Source organism: Lemur catta, chromosome 15 (genome assembly GCF_020740605.2).
Source record: "Lemur catta isolate mLemCat1 chromosome 15, mLemCat1.pri, whole genome shotgun sequence".
NCBI classification, from domain to species: domain Eukaryota; kingdom Metazoa; phylum Chordata; class Mammalia; order Primates; family Lemuridae; genus Lemur; species Lemur catta.
The window spans coordinates 41,223,486-41,250,128 of NC_059142.1; the positions used below are offsets into that span (position 1 = coordinate 41,223,486).

General features: G+C 48.5%; 1 protein-coding gene across 3 annotated transcripts in view; it reads left to right on the top strand.

Moving 5' to 3' along the window:
• The first annotated feature begins 3,377 nt into the window (after nt 1-3,377).
• Nucleotides 3,378-26,643, top strand: part of MAP3K14 (mitogen-activated protein kinase kinase kinase 14) — a 40,858-nt gene continuing 17,592 nt past the window's right edge. For 2 of the 3 annotated variants that reach the window (XM_045526766.1, XM_045526767.1), the window contains exon 1: nt 26,054-26,069. Coding sequence is in view for 1 of the 3 variants with exons in the window: in XM_045526765.1 (XP_045382721.1) it covers nt 25,814-26,069 (256 nt within the window). In the remaining 2 variants the exon portion in view is untranslated. Of the gene's footprint in view, nt 3,571-25,793; nt 26,070-26,643 lie in introns of those variants that run through there. The other variant, XM_045526765.1, reaches the window with a different exon arrangement.

Consider the following 26,643-nt stretch of genomic DNA (forward strand, 5'->3'; position numbering starts at 1 on the left):
CACAGACACTAGATGATTCACCAGCCACGTTCTCACTGGACACGGCTGAACACCATAAACTGAGCTGACTAAGGCAATAGAAACCAGAATATAATTTCCTCTCTTCCAAAGCAAACAGGAAAGGAAAAATGATCCAAGGACAGCACTGTCTCCCCTATATGCAACATTTACTCACTCTTCATCAGTATTCTCCAGAACTGGGAGGCACCTGGCTCCTTGAAGCCCAAAGTCTCTTTGCAGAGTCCTGCATGCAGAAGGGCAGGGGCTCTAGAGTCACACCTAGTCTGAAACCTCAGTTTTCTGTTATAGCAAAGTGGACAAGTTACTTCTCTCTGAGCCTCAGTTTGCTCATCAATGAAATGGGGATAGTACTACCTACTCTATGAGGTTGGACTGCAGGGGTCCTCAACCGGGAGCAATTTTGCTCCCTTGGGGCAATGTCCAGAGACATTTTTTGTTGTCCCAAGGCAGGGGTGGGGGAGTGCTACTGGTATGTAGTGGACAGAGACCAGGGAAGCTCTTAAACATCCTACAATTCACAGGACAGCCCCTTCCAACAATGAACTGTCCAGTCCAAAATGTCTGTAGTGCCAGGTTGAGAACCCCTGGATCAGAGGGAATTTTCAGAGAGGTTATGCACATGAAGCACTTGGTAAGTGTCTGGCTTACTTTTCGTAAGCTCTCGCAAAACACAAGCTGCTATTCTTTTGGAATAGCACAGTCTTACTCTTCTATTTCCAGACCTAAAATAGATGGGACGTGAAAATCTTTGAGTTCTGACAGCCTAGCTCACTGCTCCAGGTGTGAGTCACCCTGTAAATGTCAATTTATTTTATTTAAAGCAGAGCTGAGGTTGCACAAGTGACTCAGGGCTAGAAGCCTTCCCAGGTTGTTGTGACTTAGGCTGGGTGAAAGAAATTTTGCCTTGAAGCTCTCCTTCCAGAGGGTACAAGCATTTCAAGATGCGCAGACACCATGTGCTCACTCCGGGTAGATGTTGTATTGTCTCTCACCTCACCCCACACACAGTGGGGCTTGGAAAGACCTGAGAAAAGTAGTTGGAACTGACAGGCCCTGCTTGTCCTGAATACCTTCCTTATTAGTGTATAGTGGCTTGTTCCTCCCCTGCAACCTGACATGACATTCCTTCTCCAGAGTTGCAGCTTTGGACCAACAGAGAACACTCTCTCCCACTAATACCTATTAGTGTTAGTGGATAGATTTAAAGACAGATTATCTTGATGGAGTAGGTGGGGGCATGCAGGGGACCCAGGACCAGAGAAGTGTCAAGGGAACCTGGGTAAAGTACAGGGGCACTGGGTGTACTAAAGAAGGAATGGTGAGGCAAGGTACGGTGGCTCATGCCTGTAATCCCAGCACTTTCGGAGGCTAAGGTGGGAGGATAGTTTGAGGCCAGGAGTTTGAGACTAGCCTAGGCAACACAGCAAGACCCCATCTCTACAATAGATTTAAAAATCAGCTGAGTGTGGTGGCACGTGCCTATAGTCCCAGCTACTCAGGAAGCTGAGGCAGGAGGATTACTTGAGCCCAGCAGCTCGAGGCCGCAGTGAAGTATGATCATGCCACTGCTCTCCAGCCTAGGCAAGAGAGCAAGAGCCTGTTTCTAAAAATAAAATAAAATAGCTAAAAAAAAGAAAGAAAGAAAGAAAGAAGAAGAAATGATGAAAGAGAGAGAAGGCAAAGGCGAGCCAGGTAGCGTGCGCTGACTCCAGAACTGTGCCCACATCTTTCCTGAGAAGTGGTGTGCCCAGAGGCAAACAGGTGGTGGGAGAGACAATAAGGGCATCCAGGATTGCTGATACCGACCTGTACTTCAGGCCAACCTCCACCTCTCCTTGAGTCACTGAATGCAAAACCCTGGTGGTGGAAGGAGCTTTGGGGGCCACCAGTCCAGCTTCTTTCTTGCCCACTATCTCCCAGCAGGTCAGTGGCAGAGCCAGGGTATGCACCAGAGACTGGCTCTAAAGCACAGCCTCTAAGGGAGCCACAACCTCAGATGTTTCAGGGGCCAGACAAATGACATAAGCTTAAATGGTTGGATATAAAACAACAGGGGCGGGGGCTGTGAGGAACAGCAGGTTCTGCTCTCAGGTATTCGAATCTGAATTTAAAGAAACACTGCACCAGCCAAAGCAAGCATATTTCTGGCTTGGGTGAGTGGGTGAGGCCCTCAGGTTGTGAGTTTTCGACCACTACCTAAATGAACGGTCTTCCCTATCCCCCAACAGAGATGTCTGCTGGGTGCAGATCTCCAGAAAGAGGCTTTGAGCTACCAGGGGCTGTCTGCAAAGCAGTCCCGAGTAGACAGTGGACTTGGCTCAAACATTTCCAGAGATCGGGTGCTCCTTAATTTCAAGACAGCCTTGGATGGGGCTTGCCCATCCCGACACTAAAACCACTCGCCACACCCACCGTGGACCTCTGATGGAGGTGGAGTACCCAGAGTAGGAGCACCTCATTTATTATGCAAACTTAAAAAAAATTAAAGTTTGGAATTTTCTTATTACAAATAAAATACAAATTCACTGTGGAAACACTAGAAAATACACATGAGCAAAAGTCAGAAAAGAAAAAGTATCCATACCTTCCCTACTCCCTCCCTCACCTCCAGCCCCAATTCAGAAACACTTTGGTGCTCATTCCAAACTCCAGATCCTTTTTTTGCTTTTGGAAGTTCTCATCTTTCTGGCTCGGTAGCCTATAAACCCAACGAGGAGCCACTTCACGCACTGCTGGCTCCACGACACCCCTCCAGCCGTGGGGGGGGGGGTCGCACCACGCCCCCGCACGCTTTCTTCCGACCCGGGTTTCAACACACAGGTCTGCCTGCCCTGCGTAGGCCCTCGGCGCCCCACGCTTCTCGAGGACAGGCAACGTAACCTTCTTACTCATTCTCAGGGACTCTACAGCGCCAGGGACACAATAAGTGCTCAATAAAAACGCTCCTAACCCCACCACCTCAGGTGCCACGAGAGGCAGCAGAGAGGAAGCGGAACACAACCCACGGGGGCGAGCGCCTCGTCTCCAAGGTAACCGAAGTCAGAGGCTGGGAATGCCCACGCATGCGCACATTCGCCTTTCCTTCCCATAACCTCGAGGAGCACGCAACCGGTAAAGACTGCCAGAAACCAAGCGCGCATGTGTGGTTACACCAACCAACACCCCGGCCGCCCAGCAATCTCCTCTACAAACATTGTCCGGAAATAGTGCCCATTTCTGGAAACCAGGCCTCGTTAACCAATCGTTGCTAGGGAGCGGCAAGACCGGCCAGCCAGGACGGGCAGTCTCATTGGCTAGCTTGGAGGTGTGGGTGGGGCCAAGGGTCGCGGTGCGGCCAAAGAGAGGAGGCGCGAAGCGAGGCAAAGTTGCCGCTGCCGGGGGGTAGGGGGCGTGGCCCCGGGGGCGGCCAGGAAGGAGGTGAGGGGGCGGGGCCTGGGCTGGGGCGGGGCGACCGTGGGCAGCAAGCGCAGCGGTCGGCGGCTGGAGGCGGGAGATCGCAGGGCAGCGGAGCGCAACACTCGCCGGGTTGGGGAGATCGGCGCTCGGCCGGTAGGTGACTGGGCGAGACCCAGGGGCCCAGATCGGGGCGCCGAGGGAACGGCGGGGGTGGATCGCCCCTCAGCCCGGGCTGGGCAGCGGCCTGGCCCGCCGCCCCGGGATGGTGGGGATCGGCGGCGCGGCCCGGCGTCCTCGATCGAACCCACTCGCGGCCATTCGCCGGCGCGCCCTCGCAGGCGCTGCTAGCGCCACGGTCGCACGCCGTGCGCGCCCCGGGCCTCCAGGCCGCGCACCCTCGAAGGCCACACGCTCGCCCCAAGCGCGCGCAGGGACGCTTTGCTTCCCCTTCCCCAACACCCGGTGCCACAGCCAGGCCCGCCCCCTGCTCCCCGGCCTGGGTGGCATCAGGATGGAGGCTTGCCTGGGCGCGAGGTGGAAGGTGCCTCCTCCAGAAATGCGCCTCCCTCCTGCCCTGGCGGTGAAACCATTCAGGCCTTCCCTGGGAAGTTCTCAGGGTCACGCCGCAAGGCGGGGAGCAGGAGCTGAGCCTGCCTTCTGTACCCAGTGCCGCCGCCCGCAGCATCTTCCTCCTTCCCCTTACTTCGACCCTCCTCTGTAATTCTGTGCGCTCGGGACTTTATCTGTCAGTTTGGATGTAATAGTCCCATCTTGGAACCCCTTGGTGGCCCTGACAACTTGCAGCCACCGAGCACCAGATAGACCGAGGCCACTTGTACAGTCCAGTTTCTCACCTGCCCAGGAGCTTCCTTGGTGCTCTGTAACTTCAGAAAAAGTATTGCCATCCTCGCTGAGGTTAAAAAGTTGCTGTCAGCCCTAAAGGGTGGACTGGGGTGTGAATGGGTATGTGGAGGAGAGGATGAGTGGAGAAAAGATACAGAAATCAGTAGTGTAAATGGCAAAGTTACTTTTCTTAACTGGAGACAATGAACACCAATGACTTGATGAAGGACTTTAAAATCAAGTGAAATTAAATGATGAAAGTGGGGCTATGACACAAAATAGCAGTCTGAAGTTTATTCCAGGAAAAATGTTGAAAACCCCATGGTCTTTCTGAAAGATTAGGAGATAATGTCTTACCATTAGCCGTGTGTTTTTACTTAGTGTCTTCATACCTGTAACCTCCTTTTTCCTTCAGATGTCTATGTGGTGAGATAGATTGTATTGTCCTGTTTTATAGGTGAGGCACCTGAGGCAGGTGTGTGTGTGTTGGGGGTGGGGGGTTATATGTCTCCCCTGGTGCCTCATAGAACTAAGGGTGGGTCTTCCCCAAGGCTTCTAGATTAGGATCACATTATAGAACTCAGATGCAGAAAAGAGAGAGAAGTGTTTGGTATGGTATTTATGCTTTTAATTTGAGAGGACACTTGAAAGGTGCTTGTCTTGCTTAGGATGTGTTTGGATTTACTCTTGGTGATTTTCAAGTGATGTCAAAGTCAGTTCCTTTGGAACAGTGCCAGACCTCTAAGTTTTTCAGACACCTTGAGGACATCCTCATTTATTTTGAAGGGTGTGGTGCACTTCTTAGAAGATCTCAAAATAAAAGTGACTTTTAATTTTAGAAATAAGTACCCAGGTATACGTACCAGCGCTTTTGTGAAACCAGACAGCAAGAAGCTGCCAAACTTTAGGTCATCTGTTTTCTGATTATAAGGAGCAGTTCTGAAGAGGGGGTTTTGCCACTGGTATTGTCTGTTAAGACTTTGTGGGAGAGGCACCACAGGGACCCTGCCAAATGAGCCTTCATCTATTAAACAAAAATGTCTGGTTGGGCTGTTTCGCCTCAACAGATGGAGATTTGGTTCCTCATTTTGGTTCTCCTGTTGAACACTGACTCCTTTGTGATCTGCTTGGAGTGTTTATACATCATTTAATGCTGAGAAGATGGCTTGCCCTGATTGGTTGTCCAGCCCTAGGCAACTGTTGTGATTTTTTTTTTTTTTTTTGGTGAGTGATAACAGTTCATCCCTGGCTAGGGTCTGGTGAGAGATCTGCAGAGATGTGAAAGAGGTAAAAGCATTATCCAGGGTTGTTTTCTTCGTTGTTGGCACCCTCTTAAGCGTGTTGTATCACTTTGGCCTGTGAAGTCACTTTTAATTTCCTATTTTTTTTCCTGTCTCAATGGACAGCACGTGGGCTTTCCTCACAGCCTGCCCATCTTGATGAAACACTGACAGATTCATACTGGTTGCCTTGACAGAGGTTCTCTCTAGGGGGAAAGTTCAGAAATCTTAAAACCAAATTCGGTCCTAAATAAAAAGTCTAAGTCAGTTTGATACACATACAGACAGCATATTTCTGCCAATGGCTTCCATCGTCTCAGAGCTGGTTTTTTTTTTTCCTGGCAAAAGGTTAAAATGCAACTAAAATTCTGCTTTCGTGATTAATAAGTCACTACCACAGTTGTGTCTGATGCTTCCTGTTTGCCCCATTTTAGTATTTCAGTTACACTGGAAACATCTGAGCATTATGGGCACTTTTGATGGAACCAGTGTAAAACTGGCGGGGAAGGGGACAATTCCATGTTAGTAGATTTAGGGAGCTCCAAGGATGTCAGCCCCTGTGGGCTCCACACACCAAGATCCCTAGTAAGGGAATGGAATGGGGTTGAGTGCTTTCAAGGGTGGACATTTAAAGTGATGCACGTGCGAAGGCGGTGCATTTATTTGGTGGTGCTGACTGAAATGTTGAAAGCAGGAGCTTAGAAAGGGAAGGCCAGATGTAGGGCAAATTGAGGAGAAGAACATTTCATCCAGAAGCTAAACCCACTTTTCTTGACATCTAGTTCACTACTTTTTCTAACTTGCTCATGAAAGGATGAGGATTTTTTTTCCCCAAAAACATGTCGATTTTGAACAGAACTAAACCAGGGTAGCAGTTTTGTTTGTTTACCTATTTATTAATTATGACAGTTAATTATTCATTGGCATCAATTGTTAAGATGAATAGCCTATTGTCTGGACAGGTCTGCTTATGCCCATTTTCCAGATGCTGAAACTAAGGCAGAGCGGTCAAGTGATTTTTTTCCCCTAGCAATAGAGCAAGTCCATGATGTCTCTGTGTCACCTGTGGTGGTTTAGGCTGTCAGATCAGACAGACCGGGGTCAGGTCCAGGTCTGCCACTGTCTGCCTGGGTGCCCTCAGGCAAATCACTTCACTTCTCTAAGCGTCAGGTGTCTCATCTGTAAGTGGGATCAGAAATACTTCATGGGCTGTTTTGAGTAGAAAATGAGAGGCCATATGAACTCAGTGCCCAGCACATAACAAGCCACAGAACACAGTGGCTGTAACTGTTGTTGTTGTTGCTGTTGTTAGTAGAAGTAGTAAGAGCAGTAGTAGCTGCTGACTACTAACTACATTGTGACTAAATCTGTCTTCTGTAAGATGATGTCAAGAAGGGTCAGGCTGCCTGACAGGACAAAGAGTCATTTTCTCAGCAGGACCTTCAGGGGGACATTTCTTCAGTCTAGAGGTTTTAGCTGTCAATCAAGTTCTCCCTGTCTCACACTAAATACTGCCCTCACCACATTGCAGATGAGCCTGCAAAGGCCACGCTTAGGGCCTCCCAGGACTCTGAGCCAGAGGCAGAGCGGGGCCTGTCAGGGGGCTCCCTGTGTCCCAAGTATGGTTAAGTAGGTTCCTGCATTAGCTCTGGAGGTGAGAAAAAGGAAAACACTGTATAGCATGTAAGTCCACAAAGACTTGCTCTTCTTTGTTTGGGGACTAGGGGAGAACATTTGGTTCTGTGTGGTGAGACTCCCACCACCACATGGCAGCCCCAGCTCAGCACCCTTTCTGTCTTATAAATATATCTTTGTCACCTTATCTCCAGTACCATGTCTGGGGCCCTGGATCTGCAGTTAGGGCTGTCAGATTTCCCTTTCGGTCTCACGGGAAGCCAGCCGGGCAGCGTGGCACGTGCCTGTAGGCCCAGCTACTCGGGAGGCTGAGACAGGAGGATTGCTTGAGCTCAGGAGTTTGAGTTCAGCCTGGGCAACATAGCAAGACCTTGTCTTTAAAAAAAAAAAATTATCTGGAGCCAGAATTGTTTGTAAAAAATAAAATTTAAATAGATTTTTAAAATTAAAAATCTCACAGGAAAAAAAGTTTCATATTAGATTTTACATTCTTTTCCCCCCTTAATACAAAACAAAAATATAGGCTCCCACCAGGCTGACATTCCCTTTAAATAACATTTTGTTTTCTCTTGGGGAAGCTGTCTTGATGGCCGAAGAGTCATTTCTAAAGTGAAGCTAGTTTTTAGAAAAAATAGATTACCGGATGTCAAGCCTCATGTGGAGCTCGGTTCAGATGAAAATGAAACCAGCAGGCCTAGAGCGGCAGCTCTGCACTTGACTTCAGGCTGGAGGTGAGAGGCAGAGTGTGTCTGGACTCTGCTCCATAGCTAGTTGGCCCCACAGACTGCATGTGATAGGCACCTTAGTCATTTTCTAAGCAGCTTTGCTTAGGTGAACAGAGCACTTTCTCTGGAAGGTGAGTCACCCATGCAGGGGTGTAGGTGACAGGCGATTTATTCCCCTGCACAGTTGCAGAGGAAGTCCTGAGCAGACCTTGTTGAGAAGCCCTCTGTCTGCCAAAGATCACCCTTATCCCAGCCCAAGGGCTATGGAAGCAGGGAGCAAATGGGAGGCTACTGCCAGAGATGGACCCCCTGGCTGGGGGAACATGGGTAGGGCCCAAAGCCCAGATCAGCAGTGTCACTGACTTCTGAGTCCAGCCACCTTGAGGGTGGAAAATGGCCCACTTCCAGTGACAGTCAGCAAAGAAGCAGGAGGGGAGCTTTGGCCCCGGGGAGCTGGGAAATCCCTTGGCAGAGAGATACAAACCCTATTTTGGTGTGAAAGACCTTTCGGGGAACACTTTTCCACCTACCTTCCTTTGAGGCACCTGAGTTGGAGGCTCTGAAGAGCTCCAGTGGTTGGAAAGAGTAGATTAAACCCTGGATTTCAGGAAGCTTTGGAATTCCGAGCCTGCAGCCACCTCAGTCATCTACACTTACAGGGCTAGCGTTCGGACTCAGAAAGAAGCAGCAGGCCAAACTCCTGAGCTGTCCCTTCCTCCCAGTTGCTGGTCACTATGGCTTCTGCTGACCCTCTTCCCACTAAAGCCATGATCAGGTTTAGTTTATCAGTCAGAAATTTTGTTCAGACTCTGTCCTGGACTAGTGCAGTGGCATTGAGCTTGACCGCTGATGGTCAGGGACATCTATAACCAGTTTCCAGGATCACCCGCAAGGTGGGCTTGACTTTATAGAAGCTGCAGCAGAGGAACTGTTACTCGCTTCCAAGTGATCTTGTTTCCTGTCTCCACCAGGCTGCCCCCGGCCCCTGGCCCCACACCCCATCAATCTGGACTAACCAGCAGTCACTTGGGGCTGGCATGGCTAAATAACCTTAGACTTCACCTCTCTGTCAAGAAAAAGCTATTAGAATTACAAACTGGAAGTAATCATTAGCATTTTTTGCAATGAGAAAGGGCAAAAGAGAAAATGATGGCCCAAGAAAGCCAAATGGGTTGCCCAGGGCCACACGGCTAGTTAATGGCAGAGCCTGCACTAAAACCCAGGCTCTTTTCACTGTGCTCTGCTGCCACTGAACAAAGGAACTACTCCTGGAGCAGGAATTTTACTTTTTTAACTAGCTCCTCCCTTTCTTCTCCTACCCTGACCCTGTCACTCTCAGCCTTTCTGCAAGCTCTGCCAGGCCTGGGGAGGGCGGAGCCAGAGCAGCTGCTGCCCTGGGTCTGAGAAAAAGTAAACAGAAAGCTATTTATTTGACCCTCTCTTGTACTAAGAGGTTCGTGTAATCAAAAGGAGGTCAAGGTTGATAAGAAAATACAATTCTGGGCAGGGTTACCCGGAAGTCTCAAAGGTTGCCTGCACCTTCAGGGCACTTTCCTGCCTTGCCAAGCACTGTCTCACCCACAGTGGGCACTGAGTAAGTATTAGTGATTGATCGCCAGGATCCAGCCCACTGGGCACAGAGGAGCTCTTCTGCATCTTTCTTTTGTGAAGGTGGGGCATGTTGCCCATGGCACACAGGTGCCCGGAAGAGCCAGAGCAGTTGGGGGTCATCCCAGCTGGATCAGTCTGGCTCTTCTCAGCGAGAGGTTCTTCCATACAGGCAAAGCATGATGTCATATCTGGATGGTGGCCCCCCAGGAGTGCAAAGAACTATTGTAGCCAATAGTTCTGCTGCCACTGAACAAAGGAACTACTCCTGGAGCAGGAATTTTACTTTTTTAACTAGCTCCTCCCTTTCTTCTCCTACCCTGACCCTGTCACTCTCAGCCCTGTCACTCTCATGCCCCAGCTATGCCGGGCATAGGTGGGCTAAGGAACACAGGCCTGCCACCAGTCCAGCTCAGAGTCTTTGCTCCTCATTGTCATTTTAAAGTTGCTTTTTCCAGAACATAGGCTGGCTGTGTACATGCTTCCTAATTAAGGCGCTTCGTCCTAGGTCAGTCCCTGGGCTTCTCACTAACAAACCTTTGGCTTGTGACAGCTTCTACATTTGGGTCCCAATTTTTAAAGCTTAAATCATTTGGAAGGGATACAGTGTCATGGTTAAGACCATGGGCTTTGCCATAAAAGTCCCATGTGCAAATCCTGCTGCTGCCACTTCCCTGCAGTGTGGCCTTGGGCAAATTACTTGGCCTGCTAAGCCTCAGTTTCTCCCCCCCATGAAGGAATGATGTTAGTGGCTTGCTCACAGAATTGCAAGCCATACGGTTCCTTTTACTGGGCCAGAATTGAAAGGCAGATGCTTCTGGTGGATACTAGGGATAGCTGGGAGGCTTGGGAGGAAAGGGGGACTTAGCCAGCCTCATGTGAGGATGCGGTTGCCAGTTAAGATTACAAATGGAGTCTTTTGGCCCAAGGAGTTAATTGGATGAACCAGCTCCTTGAGCCCATGTCCAGCAGTCTCAGCTGGCCCATGCTGTGCCGCGAGAGGCAGGGACAGCTTTACAAAGATTAATGTAAAAGATAAGAGGTTCCTGTACCACCTCCCTTCTAGCTTGTATATGCAAATCTGAGCCCAGATGGATATTGTCCAGAAGGGTCATTTTCTTAGGCAATTAGAAGTAATTGGGTCTCTAGGTCAGCATTTGGGAACAGGGACGTCAGGGGTGGCTCAGCAGCCAGCTCGCAGGACACCTTCTTGCTGGAGTACAGTTAAAATACAGCCACCATGCTGTGACCCCTTTTGCAAGGAGGTGGCTCCATCCCCTCCAGCTTACCAGGTGACTGGACAGTGTGGACACTCGTATCCCAGTCCAGCCAGGCTCTCAGAGCCTGTGGCCCTCATTTATTCCTCAGGAGTGTGTCAGTCATTCTTTCACTCAGGCTGCTTGCCAAGTGTGCCAAATAGAAAACTGATCACAGCTGAGGCGCTTCCCTCCAGGTGCTCACCACGGCGGGGGAAAGCAGGCAGGGAAGCTGACACATTACAGGTCAGCCCACGTGCTGGGCCGTGAGCACAACGGTGGGAGCTGGCAGGGAGCAAGGAGGCCACCAAGGCCCAGTGGCCTTCCTTCTCCAGCCTGGGCTAGCACTGTTGGGCACAGGGCACCTCTCAGGAGAGCAGCCTAATCTGCAGGTGTCTGGACAGGAACCCCTTGGCATTTCTCTTGTCCTGGGGCCTTGTACCACTTGTCAGCTTGGAATAAGAGCTTGATGGCAATCGGGAAACTTCAGTACTCTGGGGGAAAGGGATGCATTTTCAGAAATGTAGGCACGGTCCGTAGAAATGTGCTTATAGTTCAGAGCAGAAGCAGGCAGTGAATAGCCAGCTAGTAAAGGCGTGGCTGAACTCTCCCACCTTTCCAGGCTGGAGCGGAGAGGACAGTGACCACACTGGCAGATCCCATGGGCTTGGGGCCAACCAGACAGAATCACAGGCAGGTGGATCAAGGCCTAACCCTTGACAGTGCTTCTTTGTAGCTAGGTTCAGCGTTCCAAGAAGGCCTTTCCAGGATTACAAGAGGGAAAGCTCTCGTCTGCCTTAGTCGCCATCATCTCCCCACTGGCTGGCACAGTGCCTGGAACATGGTAGCCGCTGGACAAGTATTGTTGTTGAATGAAAGTACAAGACTCAAATCCAAACTCCTCCTACTAGGTCCTGCTGGCCTGAGAGGGATGAGAGAGCCACAGGCTGTTTCACAATTCACCCTCCTTTACCAAGGAATCGGGCTGAGATCCTCTGAGAATATCCCCTGTCATGTCCCATGTCCCAAGCCTTCCCTCCCTTCCCAGGGGAGGGCAAGAATATGATCCCTTATTATAAAGGGACCCCTTGCCACTCATGTTCTCAAGCTGGTTCCTCGGGCTAGCTCATCAAAGAGTGCGTAGGGCAGCATCTGAAACTAGGGCAGGGTCACGATTCCCTTACCAAAGGGCCGAGCTGGACCCCGTGCTTCCCTCCATTCCCCCCATGCGTTGGAAGTCTTCTGTGGAAAGCTGACTTGTTTGGGTTTCTTGTTTATTCTGAAGTTCCTCAAACTAGTTCCTCAATTTTAGAACCCGTCACTAGTGACTACAATGAACCTGAAGCCTCCTCCCATATAGGGAGCCCTAGCCTATCTTTCTTCATCGTCTCTTGATACAAGTGTACCCTGCTTGAAGCCACTCCCACCTGTGAAAACCAGATTTCCAAACCCAGAAGGAGGCAGGTGGTTGGTATTTCAGCAGGATTGACCGTAGCCTAGGGAACTGCTCATCGCTCCGAATCCAATCCAAAAGGTTAAATAAGGAGAGCTGTTTTTCACAACCAGCACGTTGCTTGTACAGATGACCTCAAGGCTTGGCAAGATCACAAAGTACATTTTGACTCATCAAAGAAACTGGTTGTGTCTGGCATGATTTTAGTGTCGAGGCCAGTTTATGGCATTGTAGTCTTTGCAAACTGGTCATTGTTGAGTGGTATACACTGCAGGCCCCACTTAATCAGAATATCCACTTACACAAAATACCCTAACTTACAGATTTCAATAACACTTGAAGTTTTGTGTGTGTGACATACATAAAAAATTCTTGCTGCTTATTATATAAAATGAAGTGCCCATGTGGCTGGGTTTTTTTCTTGATACTACTTCTCCCCTCATGTTCTCTTGCATTCCAATCGCATATTGGTCTCTCTGGATCAAGGATGCCCCCTGTGGCATCTTTCCTATTTGCTGTTGGCTCTCCTCATGCAAAGGATCTGAAAGTTGATTTGAAAATGCCATTGTAACATTTTTCTTTTAAAGCCTATAAAATGCCCAGTATCGGGGGACCTGGCAACACAGTACTGATCAAATTTATGAAGGTAGAAGTTGATGCTTAGCCTGGGCAATAGCGAGACCCTGTCTCTACAAAAAATAGAAAAATTAGCCAGGCATGGTGGCATGTGCCTGTGGTCCCAGCTACTTGGGAGGCTGAGGCAGGAGGGTCACTTGAGCCCAGGAGTTGGAGGCTGTAGTGAGCTATGATCTCATCCTGTGCTCTACCACAGGCAATAGAACAAGACCCTGTCTCAAAAAAGAAGAAAAAGCTTCTATAAAAGAACAGTAAGTAGGCTCATGAAGCCTGGAGCCAGACTTTATATTAATAACATGAATGGCAAATTTGAGCTTTGTCATAGAATTGGTCCTTGGGATGGCCCCAGCTATGCCGGGCATAGGTGGGCTAAGGAACACAGAGCTGCCACCAGTCCAGCTCAGAGTCTTTGCTCCTCATTGTCATTTTAAAGTTGCTTTTTCCAGAACATAGGCTGGCTGTGTACATGCTTCCTAATTAAGGCGCTTCGTCCTAGGTTAGTCCCTGGGCTTCTCACTAACAAACCTTTGGCTTGTGACAGCTTCTACATTTGGGTCCCAATTTTTAAAGCTTAAATCATTTGGAAGGGATACAGTGTCATGGTTAAGACCATGGGCTTTGCCATAAAAGTCCCATGTGCAAATCCTGCTGCTGCCACTTCCCTGCAGTGTGGCCTTGGGCAAATTACTTGGCCTGCTAAGCCTCAGTTTCTCCCCCCCATGAAGGAATGATGTTAGTGGCTTGCTCACAGAATTGCAAGGATTCAAGAAATAATGCGTGTATTACCTAATACATACATAGCAGGCCATAATAGCAGTCATTATTATTGATTTGTATTATTATTGACAGCCAGTATGTAATTGTGTATATACAAACTCTGTCCAGAAAGTATCCAGCCATTGTTAATATAATGAGAATGGTTACATGGCTGGATACTTTCCAGACAGCCCTCATATAAATAGCAGTGGATTGTTGAAAACACCCAAAGATGACCACAGGACGACTAATTTCAGTTCTAGCTGTCAAGGAATTGTAGGTCCCAGTCCATCATGCACCAGCAGGTCATTCCTCAGTCCGTTCAGAGCTTCGGCACTGCCAGTGGTGATAGAGCTGGGTGGAATGTGTAGAATGCTCTTTCAAGAGCATCCTCAGGGTGGCTCTTTTCTTGCTGACCACTCTGCCCCTCGGCTCTCGGGATTCTCCTCCTCTGCCTTTGACAGGGTCTGTTCCAGACTTCCCGTCTGATACTAGTAGCTGTGGCGGGTAGGTTTCAGCTCCGCATAGGCAAGGACTTGCAAACAACCCGCACTTCCAGTCACAGCAAAGATCACTCATAACAGCTTCCATCTCACTGGAGGTTCCACTAATGTTTACAGAGTGCCCACGGCATGCCAGGCACTGTATTGTATAATTTAAACATTGTTTCTTACATTTAATGGTCCTGTAAATCCTGTTACATAGGTTTGAGGATCCCTATTTTACAGATGGGACTCCTAAGTCTCAGATTAAGTGACCTGCCCATTGTCACACACCAGAGTGTTGAGAGACTAAGATTCGAACTCAGATCTTTTGACTCCACGGCCATCCTTTATGTAGCTAGGTAGCCATCCCTCGTGATTAGTAAGGGGTATGTTGGAAAATATTACTTTCAGGGGTCCTGCTGACTTTGTGATTCCTTTATCATTTATTTTAGCCATCCATCCATTTTCTTCTCAACTAGATTGTAAGCACCTTGCAGGCAAGGATAGCATCTATCCAGCAAATAACTAATGTAATGTTTGGGAACTACCTGTCTGATGCTGCCTACTTCCCTGACACATAGAAACTGGACAACAAAGATGGCCCACTAATAAAAGGGTCACCCAGAAATTCCAATCCCAGGAATTTACCACCTAGAATTACTTGTACAGATGTACAAAGATATGAATAAGGGTGAGGTTTTTTTATAGTATTATGTATAAGGGGAAAATTAGAAACAAAGTCTGTCTATCTGTGGAAGAATAGGTAGAGAAATGATGGTACATCTGCACCATGATCTTATGGAACCATTAAAACGAATGACGTAGATCTACATATGCTGAAATGGAATAGTATCCATAATATATTGTTAAGTGAAAGATACAACTTGTATAATATTATATATGCATAATCCCATGTTTATTTTAAAAATAGTCCTGAACTATATATTTCTATGTGTATAGTAATGGAGCTAGAAGAATTTACATGAAACTTAAGTGTTTCTTACATTGAAGGGAAGAGGGGATGGTGCAGAGATTGTTGTTGTGGGTTTGTTTTTTTGGTTTGGTTTGGTTTTTTTTTTTCCTCTGTACACTTTTGAATTGTTTACATTTTTACAATGAACAGGTATTACTCTTGTACTTAAAAAAAAGTTTTAAAAACAGGGTCAGAGATTATATATAAGGGAGATAGGAAAGGTTAACCAGGAAAACTTGCCTCCCTTGGGTTTCCCAGACTGGGGCCAGCCCTCCAATGCCACCCCCTCATGAAAGCAGCGGAGAAGGGCTGGTGCCTTTCTCTCTGGTCCAGTTCTGCTATTTTTCACTCTTTATGGGGCCACTCATGCCCACGAGCATCCCTTACCTCCAGCACAACCACCACATGTATTTGTCATTGGTTGATTATAACCAAAAGCAGGAAGTCATAGGCAGTGAAGTTGAGGACGGCTCATCGAGCCCTCTCTGAGCACCTTCCTTCTCCCTTGAGTCACAACTGATAAACTCACAGTCCCCAGGGGAGAACAAGAAAGGGAGTAAAATGGAAACCAAAACCAGCAGGGGCGAGCTTGCCCATCTCCAGCCTTCTGTTTTAGTGGCCCAGCTGTCAGAACTCAGCCGCAGAGGTCCTGGCAAGGTTTCCAGGGTGGGGGGAAGTAGTTCATCACGTATTTATTAAGCCCCATTCTCAAATGTGGACCAAATGCCTCTTAAATTCTCATCCCATACCAAGAGATCCTTTTTTAGTTATAGCCTGTTTTTATTTTTTATTTTTTATTTTATTTTTTGTTTTGAGACAGAGTCTCACTCTGTTGCCCGGGCTAGAGTGAGTGCCGTGGCGTCAGCCTAGCTCACAGCAACCTCACACTCCTGGGCTTAAGCGATCCTCCTGCCTCAGCCTCCTGAGTAGTTGGGACCACAGACATGCGCCACCATGCCCGGTTAATTTTTTCTATATATATTTTAGTTGGCCAGATAATTTCTTTCTATTTTTAGTAGAGACGGGGTCTCACTCTTGCTCAGGCTGGTCTCAAACTCCTGACCTCGAGCGATCCACCCGCCTCGGCCTCCCAGAGTGCTAGGATTACAGGTGTGAGCCACCGCGCCCAGCCTATAGCCTGTTTTTAGTATAAAAGTAATACTCCACAGAGGCCGGGCATGGTGGCTCACACCTATAATCCTAACACTCTGGGAGGCCAAGGTGGGAGGATCGCTTGTGCTCAGGGGTTAGAGACAGCCTGAGCAAGAGCGAGACCCCGTCTCTACTAAAAATAGAAAAATTAGCCAGGCATTGTGACGCGTGCCTGTAGTCCCAGCTGCTCAGGAGGCTGAGGCAGGAGGATCACTTGAGCCCAGGAGCTGGGGGTTGCAGTGAGCTGCAGTGACATCACTGCACTCTACCCAGGGTGACAGAATGAGACTGTCTCAAAAAAAAAAAAGTAATACTCCACGGAGAACATCTGTGGAGGGATATACAAGAAACTGGTAGCAGGCATCCCCTCAGAGAAATGGAGGAGGGGTGCGTGGGACTTAGGCTTTTCATTGTATATCCTTTCTGTAGTTTTTTTAACCACTTAGAAACATCATTAAAAAATGAAAACTAAGGACATGCCTACTTAGTGAAAAAATGTGGAAAAAATTAGAAAGGTGTAAAAATATTAACAAGCCCACATTCATAAGTTCACCACCAAGAAAGAACCATTGGTACATGTCTATGCTTGACGTCTGCGTTTTTATAAATGTTAATAGATACATATATGTGGGATCATACTTTAGATACAATCGTGCGCTTTTTCTATTAACATTGTATCCGGGTCGGGCACAGTGGCTCACGCCTGTAATCCTAGCACTCTGGGAGGCTGAGGCAGGAGGATTGCTTGAGCTCAGGAGTTCGAGACCAGCCTGAGCAAGAGCAAGACCCCATCTCTACTAAAAATAGTTAAAAAAAATTAGCCAGGTGTGGTGGTACTTGCCTATAGTCCCAGCTACTCAGGAGGCTGAGGCAGGAGGATCGCTTAAGCTCAGGAGTTCAAGGTTACAGCAAGTTAAGATCATGCCACTGCACTCTAGCCTGGATGACAGAGCAATACCCTGTCCCTAAAAAAAAAAAAAAAAAATACTCTAAATATCTTTGATTATGCATCTGTTTGCTCCATACATAGATTTCAATTCTGTGAGTTGTATGCACAAAAAGTGGCTATCTTCCTGTCTTCTCTCGGTTTGATGCTTTATCATCTCCAGAGTTCCCTACATTATTTCACTGGATGAGTAAAGGGGAGTGACGGTGTGATTAAGGGCCAGGGTGAGGATGAGAAAAGAGATCGGGTGCTGTGAGTGGTCAGAAAAGGAGGCCCTCATCAGCGCAATGGAGCTGCTGGGAGGGGCTTCCTGAAGGTGGGGGCTGAGCCTCGCTCTGAAGGACAAGCAGGATGTGCAGGGTGCCCACACAGCAATGTGGCACACATGGAGACCTATAGAGCAGAGTAGCGAGGGGGTTGTGGAGAGATCAGACTGGCCAGAGCCAAACCCTGTGTTTGGGGAAACGGTGGTCAGATAGATTATGGACTGCAGAGTTGGGACTGGGCCCATAAGCAGTGCAGAGCCAACAGATATCTTTGAGCTTGCGGTTGTCTTAAGGACACAATGTTTCAGAATTAGCTTGGCACCAGCATGGGGTGGGCAGAGAACAGGGAGAAACTGGAAGTGGGTGCCTACGCTAATAGGCTATATGTGAGATCATTGCCTTAAACACCTGAAGGGACTTTGTGTTTCTGCAGGCCTGGGGTAGCCAGCGTTGTCGGGCGTGTGGTGGGAATTGGAGGACAGTCATAAATTTTATCCCATAAATTTTATTTACCATGCAGGTTGAACTGTGGAATTGGCAGCGAAACTGAGTTTTTGTGGGCATATCAGGTTTCTTTTTTATAATTGATCTGTAAGATTTGAATGATTAATGTACCTTCACATTTCATATCCTCCTTAATGGAAGATGTTACGCAGAAATTGCTCTCCTGGGAAGCAGGCTTCAAGCTCGCCGGTGAGGCAGGTTTTGGGATTCCTCCAGCTGAGTGTCACTCCCAGCGCCCGCGTGCAGGCCCCAGTAATGCCCCTTCCTCCTTCCTCAACATCTGTTCCTAGGTCCCAATGATCACGTGCCCAGTCTGTCTCTCTGCCCAAGGGAAAGAGTTAAGCAAGCCTTCCAGAGGCCTGTAACTTGTGGTATTGTCTGTGGCCCAGGCCAGGGCAGGGCTTCTGTACCAATGGCGGGGTTTTCATTTAAGGCCCAGCAGCCACCCTCTGCCCCTACCCTGTAGGTACCTGCATCTGGAGCTCCGCCCCCGAGTCTGGGAAGAGTGCAGAATTATACCCCTGTCGCTTTTCTGAAAATTTAAATTCTGGGGCAGGTGTGAGGACCAAGTGTGTTTCTATGAGCTGAACTCCATCTCCAGCCTCATCTGCGGCTACCTGACTTAAGCTTTCCCCCCAGCAACTTTGAACTATTTGTGATTCTACATAGACTCACCTCTGTGCCTTGCCTTGTGCCATCCCCTCTACTTGGAATACCCTCTCCTTTTTCTCGGGCAATTCTTGCTCACCCCTTGAGACTCAGCCTCCTTTAGGAAGCCTTTCCTGACACCTCCCAGGCCAGCGTCTCTCTGTGTGTTCCCATTGCATCTGCTGTGTGTCTCTCTGTCCTTGCGCTCCTCTAACTACTTGTCTGTTTCCCCCAGTAGACTGTAAACTCCTCGGGGACTGTAGAGTCTTCCTCCGTGTACTCCCAGTGCGCAGCACAGCGCCCAGCACGTGCCCAAGGACTGCTGCGTGTAAACCCCTGCAGTGCTCTGCAGTTGCACGGGACGCTTTGAAGCCAGGACCTTACTCAACATAAAACCTCAAGCTGCCTCCAGTCATTGGATTTGAGGCTCTTTACTGGGTGCCTATAAGTGATCGTATCTTTTTGTCTTAAGTATTTTGTCAGATACGAATATTGCCTGTTTTTGTTTAGTGTTGGCCTGGCATATCTTTCTATCCCTTTATTTCCAACTTCCCTGTATAATTTTGTTTTGTTTCTTTTTAAAAAGATCTGTCTAGCTGGATCTTTTTAAATCCTATCTGATCATCTGTTTTTTAACTTATTCATGTGTATTGTGCTTAATGATATATTAATATTTTGACTAATTTCTGCCACCTTAACTTGTGTTTTCATTTTATATTTATTGTCCTTTTTGCTTCTTTTCCCCCCTTTCTTTGCTTTCTGTCACAATGACAAAGTTTTCTATTTTTTCTTCTTTACCCTTCTGGTGTGGAAAGCTCTGAATTGTATTTCTATTCTTATAGTAATTGCTCTTAAATTTTATTATACATACTTAACTGTAATTTTTTTCTAATAAAATTTAAACATTTTCAAATGTAAATTCCACTAAAAGACAAGGATTTTGTTACTCTTTACCCGTTGAACAACACACTCTATTCTTCTTCCTTATTATTGTTGTCTAGATTTTAATGTTTTAAAATACTTTAAACTAATGTTTATGTTCAATTGTTAATTAAATTGACTGACGCATTGTATCTGTTCCTATGCCTACCAACTTGCATGCCACTTCTTTTCTATGATTTACTTTTCTTCCTTCCAAAGCACATCTTTCAGTGGTTCTTTCAATGAAGGTAGCACCATCCTCCCTAGAAGTCTTGTTTGTATGTGTGTGTTTTATGTGTGGATTTGATTGTTTTAAGAAAATGAAATGATCTATTAAACTAATCAAGTTAAAAATCATAACACCCAGAAGCATGCACTGGTGTAACTCAACGAGAAGTCTGACAAATTTATTGTTTATTCAACCCTTAACGATGAGAACCATCATTTTTAGTTCTTATGCTTCCTGCCTACACAGCTAAGAAATTATTACCAACAGATGGGAAAATCCTAAAGTAAAATAGGGGTGGTAATATCCACGTGGATAGTAATATTACTCAGTTCCTGGATGTTCCAGTTACCTCTGCCAACAAGCTTTTATTCTGGAAAGGAACTGGTGGTCCTTGGGTCCCAGGGGAATGGGCCAGAAGTGTCCTGGCTTGAGCCCTAACCCCATGTTAGATGCTCTAGTTGTATAAATTGAGCCTCATTTGTTCCTTCGAGTAACGTACCTCTCTGAGCCTTAGTTTTTTCATCTGTGAAATGGAGATAATATTACCAACCTTGCAAGGCTGCAGAGAAAGCACCTAGCGCAGTGCCCAGCACACAGAAGAAACTTATGAATGGCAGTGGTTATCACATTCCATGGCACTCAGGAGACACTCGTTGAACACTTGTTGAGTGCCTGCAGAAGCCTACTGTAAAAGGCTTCCCTGGGGAGATAGGTCTTAAAGGATAGTTGAGATCTGGACAGACATTAATAAAGGAGGAAGGCAAGAAGGCATTCCCTGTGGGAGGAACAAGGTGAGCAGAGGAAGAGGATCAGAGGTTGCTCAGTGCTGCCTGGCTCAGGCAAGTGAAGGCTTCGGTCTGGCACAGAGGCTGGGAGCAGGGGCCTGGGGAGAGCAGGCAGGGCAGAAAGCGGAACCACGGCTGAGTGTGTATGGGGACCTCTGGGGCTGCCTAGCCAGATGGCTGTTTTGCCAGGCCAGCTTTCTCTGCCTGGCACTTGCTGTTGGTTCCCTTCTGCACAGCCCCGCAGTTTTGATAGGCAGAGGCTTGCCCATTGTGGCCTGATGGCCAGGCGAGCTGAGGGCTTAAAAGAGGAAGTCAGGAGAAGATTGGTTTGTAACCAATATCTTACTAAGGAAGTTGAGTCATTCTACTTCTGCTATTTATCCCCTCTGGGCATTCAGAGGAGGACGAGTTTGTACTTCCAGATGAAATAGTCGTGAGAGAGATTTGCTCTGGCCTCTCAGTGGACATTTTCAAGATGGCGCTGTAAGACAGATTTCTATTTCCCTTTCATATTACAGAGAACCAAGGCTCCAAGTGTTGAATGACTTAGGTAAGGCACCAAATGCCTACTGAAACAGAGAAGTCCCATCATCTCAGTGATGGCTTTTAGTAGCTCGGTGACGGGCAGAGGAGTGGACATTCAGTTACCATCTTCTGTTGGCCAGGCACACTGACTGGCATTTCACGTACCCTTCCTCATTCAGTCCTGAAACAACCTGAAGAAGCTAAGAGAAGAATCTCAGAGAAGCAAAGTGGCCTGCTCAAGGCTTAGATGCAGGCTCAGGAGGCAGAAGCCTCCATCTTTGCAACCTGTAACCATGTAACATTTTTGGCATCCTACTGAACTTCTCCAGGCTATATCTTCACATCTGAAAATGAGATTTAAAATGGTAGATGCTCAGTAAATATTGACAGTTACTGTTCTGAATTGGAGTCATCCAGCCCCCAAATAATCCTGACAAATGGGCTAAGTTCTCAGAACTAGAGGAAACCTCAAAAGATTTCCTAGGCCACTGGTTTCCAAACTCTCTTTTTGGAGACCTAGGATTCTGCAGATGTCCTCAGTGGATGAAGGGAAGCTGAGCCTGTGGCACTCTTGCCCACCTCCTTTAGCCAGAGCAGCTGTTCTGATGTGACTTACACGCCAGTTGCATGCTTCTGTCTCTTTCAGACGTTGGAAGTCGAGGTATGATTTCATTTGACAAAAATGGCCCCAGTGCTCTTTTTTTTAAAAAAAAAAAACTTGCCAAGGCTAGAACCCATAACTTCTGGTTCCTAATCTGGCATTTTTACTGTACTAGGCTTACCAAAACAGGGAACTGAAATATGATACATTTGAGAAAGGTTATCATCTTAAAGATCAACATTTAAAACATTACTTTTCACCTTCCAATGAATCAAAGTTCATTTAGCGTAAGCCCCATTCCTGTCCCAGAATCCTAGGAACAGAAATTTTGCTGTCAGAGAAAACATTGTTGTCATAGCCTCAGACCAGCACTTTCCAATAGAACTTTCTGCAGTGATGGAAATGTTCTTTATCTGTATTGTCCAATATGGTAGCTAGTAGAACAGAGGAAGTGATTTTTAAATTTTATTTCATTTTAATTAAATATAAATAGCCACATGTTGTTAGTGGCTACCATTTTGAACAGTGTAGCCTTAGAGTAAAGAGCAGGGGTCAAGTGACATCCTGGCCCCTTGGCATCAGAATCGTCCAGAGAACTTGTATGACGAACAGATTCTGGGCCTCATGCCCAGTGACTCTGATTCAGTAGGTCTAGGAGGAGTATGTTTTAAGAACTCATCTGGTTATTCTAACTTTCAGTCAGTTTGGAAACTACTACATTAGAGAGCTCTCCTTGGAGTGAAAGAGTAGAGCCAGAATCAGGCATTTAGCCCCAGTCTGATCTTCTAAGGAGACTGGAGCACCCTTTTGGGGAATGGAAGACCCCTGGAGAATGTGGGAGAAGCTATAGACCAAGTCTTCCCTGGGAAAATGCAAATTGCATATAGTTTGTGGTGCTCACAGACTTCTCTGAAGCCATCCTTGACCCCAGATTAGGAACTCCTCATACAGATACGCCCACAGGTCGATCTGGTACCATCTAGGTCATTGCTACCCCCAGACTTCTCCAGGAGCCATGGACACATCACAGAAGGGAGAACAGGCAGTGTATATACGTCAGGCCTAGAAGAATACTGAGTGAATTCTACTCCTTTCCTTTCCTCTTTTGTTTGCTTGGGTTTGTGGGTGAGCCGAGTGGTTTGGCTGTTGCCACTGCTCACATCCTCAGCTGCTACAGAGAGCAGAGGGCTGAGTGCATTTGGGGCCCAAATGGAGCTGGGGAGAGTGTCTGGGCTGAGAAATGGATCAGGATTTTGACTTGCCTTCAAAGACAGAGGCATTTAGTCCTCACTCCCCACTCGCCGCAGGAGAGAGAAGGGGTGAAGCTGCAGAGCTGTGAGCTGGGGTGACAAGCCAGAGGCCAAAGCCCAGGGCTGGGAAGGCCACCCGCCAGCAGTCCCAGGCTGAATACAGAACCCTGATTTCTGTAGACCAGAACCCAGGTAGAAGCAGGGAGGGAGGGAGGGACAAGCGTGCGTGTATGTGTAGGGAGCTGCTGTCGGGCCAAAGTGTCCCAAGAATAGCCTCTTAAACTTGGAGGCTGTCCGTGAAGGTCTGAGTCATGGTCATGTGGCACAGGAAAGCCAGCCACAGGAGAAGCTTTACAGCTCCCAGGCCGTGATTTGTGCCCCTGGGAGGTGAGGATCAGCCTGTTTTCCCTTTGCCCTTCACAAGTTCAACTGCCATCTGCTGGGTCAGCTTCTCAAGAGCCTCCTTGTTACTGTCTGCCTGCCAGGCCGTAGGATGAGTCACACCAGGGGCCTGTAAAGGAGGCTCTGAGCATGGCTGCCTCAGCCTTAGCCCCAACTTCTCCCCCGGGGAGAGGGAGTCTGGTGCACTCGTGGAGGGAGGATTGGGGCCCTGGCCAGCTGGCCACTAAAAGGAAAAGATGGCTCCCGGGGCTGAGGGGTGCCCCACGCCTCTCTGGAGGAGCTCTGGCTCGGGATGAGCTATCCAGAACACTCAGCTGGGCCATGCCAGACAGACACAGGCTGTCTGGGCCTGAGCACAGCTAGGTCTCTGAGCAGCGGGGTGCCCTGGGAGCAACCCCCACTCTACTCGGCCTCATTGTTCTCACTCACCAGGTGGAACTCTCTTCATCCTCGGTGCTCAAGATCATCCTGTCTCTAGAGGTCATGGAAAAGCACTCTTTGTCCTTTGAGTCCCTCATTTCAGCCTCATCAGTTGTCTCATCTGTGCCCCGCCATGCTATATGCAGGAGGAGGCACCGCGTGCAAGGCCACCTCTGCCCTCAGGAGCCTCTAACAGGGAGGACCGTGAGTGCTGCCTCCTGTGTTTGCCTGTGACCCGGGAGCAGCCCAGAGAGCCTGGGGTCTGGGGTCCGAGTCTGCTGTGCCAGCCAGGGGCTGGTGATTTGGGGCAAATCACCACTTAATTGGTCCTCAGGTTCTTCAAATAAAAATGAGGAGGTTAAAGCCAGGTCAAGACCCCTGCAAACACAGCTCGACTGCTGTTAGGTTAGGAGGTTTTTGGTTTCTTAAGATCTCAGTAACCCTGATAAAGAGGGTGAGAAAGGTAGGATTGACTCAAGGCCTTAGATGAGTTATTTGGAGTGGCGTGGGTTGGGGAGGTATGTGGTGGGTTGAAAGTCTATTTTTTGTAGGAAAAATAGCCTGCCTTGGAGGCTGTTTGCCTAAGGGGACATCAGAACAACCCTTAGACTTCTTCAGACCCTCAGGTAGCAGTGAGATTGCCCGTTCAGCCTCCTCAGCATCTGGCCTTCAGAACCAAATCCAGGCCTCCACGCAGGAAGCTGGAGCTGCTCTGAGTTCAAAGCCAGGTCGCAGAGATGCGACCAACAACCCCCACCCCAGTCAAGCTGACTCAGCCTTTCATAGCCATCTTGGTGGAAAAAGATGAGTGAGGCAGATTCAATAGGAAGAAGGCTTTGACCTGGTATTTCTCCACTTCCCACTATCTCATTTAATCTTCAGGCCCGATGGTGCAAAAGGCCAGAGGCATTAGAGGTTTGGCTTCGTGTGGTCTGCCCTTCTGCCCCAGGAGCAAAAAGAGGAGTGAGCCAGGTTTCGTGGAGTTATAGCAGGGAGGACAACCTCTGTTAGTAACAGCTTCAAGACCAACCTACCACCAGGGAGCGATTATGTATTCAAAAACCTGTCATGCCTTTGGTAACTCCTCAGGCTTTGTAGGGGCCGTGCCCTTTAAAAAGTCCTTGTCTTTAAAAAGGTTTCCAAATGGTAACAATCTCAAATTGGTGCTGTTCTCTTTTACAACAGTTCTAATCTGCAGGCTGTTTGTACAGATTGTTGGCAGCTCGGGGCTGCTCGCCCCTGCAGCTTCCTTGGTAACGTGCAGGGCTGGGCAGGACAGGACCCAGAGAGAGGTGAGGTCTTGTGCTTTGTCCTCGTATTTCTAGAGGTATAGGTTGGTGTTAGGGCCCCCAGTGTCAATTCCACTACTCATGTTGCCTGAAAGAAAAATGGCGCCTAGAAGTTTCCAGCCAATGAGTTTGGACATTAGAGGAGGAAGCATGTCAGTTCCTTCTGGAGAGCCACACAGATGCATCTTGGGAGAGGAGCCAAGTGCTGAGCACCATTTGCATGCTGAGTTTTAGACTTCACAAGATAGATGTGCACACACACATCTGCCTCCTGCTAGGAAACAGAATAAAACCTTAATTCTTTCCACTTGGAGAAGAGCCACTGTGGACAGCTTAGGTGGACGTGTCCTCTAAAAAGGCAAGGCATGTGTGGGGTCAGTGAGGTGATGGTTTTGGAGGATGGGATTCACCACCCTGTCCTAGTGAAGCAGTTTGCCATAAAACAAACAACACAGAAAGATTCAGCCATCATAAAGGCAAGAAAGAACCAACCCAAATATTTGTGCCACCACTGTCCTAGGGGGAGTGGGCTGGTATCCTCCTTGTTGGGCACAGTAGAGTAGTTTTTACATTGGGGTGCTGATGGGGTCGGGGGCCTGTACCACATGGAACATGTGCAGATGTTGAGAGCTTGACTCTGTCCCCACTGGGGATGCTGGGAGGATAAACACATGTGGCATAAAGAGGCAGAGGCCCTTTGCCCTGCCTTTCTCCTCCAACCCCAGCCTGGCCTATGCCCCCTGGGCTCTGGGATCATCAGTGACCTGCTCCCTGTTGCTCTCTATTAGGGTAAGCGTGAGCCTGGGAGATGGCAGTGATGGAAATGGCCTGCCCAGGCGCCCCGGGCTCGGCAGTCGGGCAGCAGAAGGAGCTCACCAAAGCCAAGGAGAAGACACAGCCGATGGGCAAGAAACAGAGCTCCGTCTACAAGCGTGAGGCTGTGGAAAAGAGCCCCGTGTTCTGCGGGAAGTGGGAAATCCTGAACGACGTGATCACCAAGGGCACAGCCAAGGAAGGCTCCGAGGGAGGGCCGGCCGCCATCTCCATCATCGCCCAGGCCGAGTGTAAGGGCCCGGGTTGCCGTGGGCACAGGGGCAGGTGGTGGCACTGCAGGTGGGTGGCTGGGCACAGGGATCCCTGTGGAGGAGAGAGGGCAGGGTGACCGCTAGATAAGATATTCACAAGACACAACTGCGAGTGTAAGCCAAGAATCAGCATGAAGTGGGAGCTGTCAAGGTTGCTGGGATGGGACACAGACGGGAGACTTGGTGAGGGGAGGCTGTACACATCATGACCAGAGTGCGGGGAAAGGGGTGAGAGGCCAGAATGCTTGGGGCTCTTTGCAGGACCGTCAAGCAGGCCAGCCACCTTCTGCTGTGACCTTGAGCAGCCAGAGCGTCTAGAGAGGCCCAGACAGGAAAGGCCAGGTCTCCTGGAAAGCCCCGCCGAGGCCTGTAGGCCCTTCACCACCTTCCACCTAGAAGTGGCCCCACCCCAGAGAATGAACGCCCTGCTCTTAGGCCTGCTGGGCCAGTCTAGGGACAGCAGGGTGAGGCCTGGTCCAGTCCTTTCTGCTTCTGCTCACAATACTTCAAGATGTAATGGCGGCACCCCCCGGAAACAGAAACTCCCTATTGC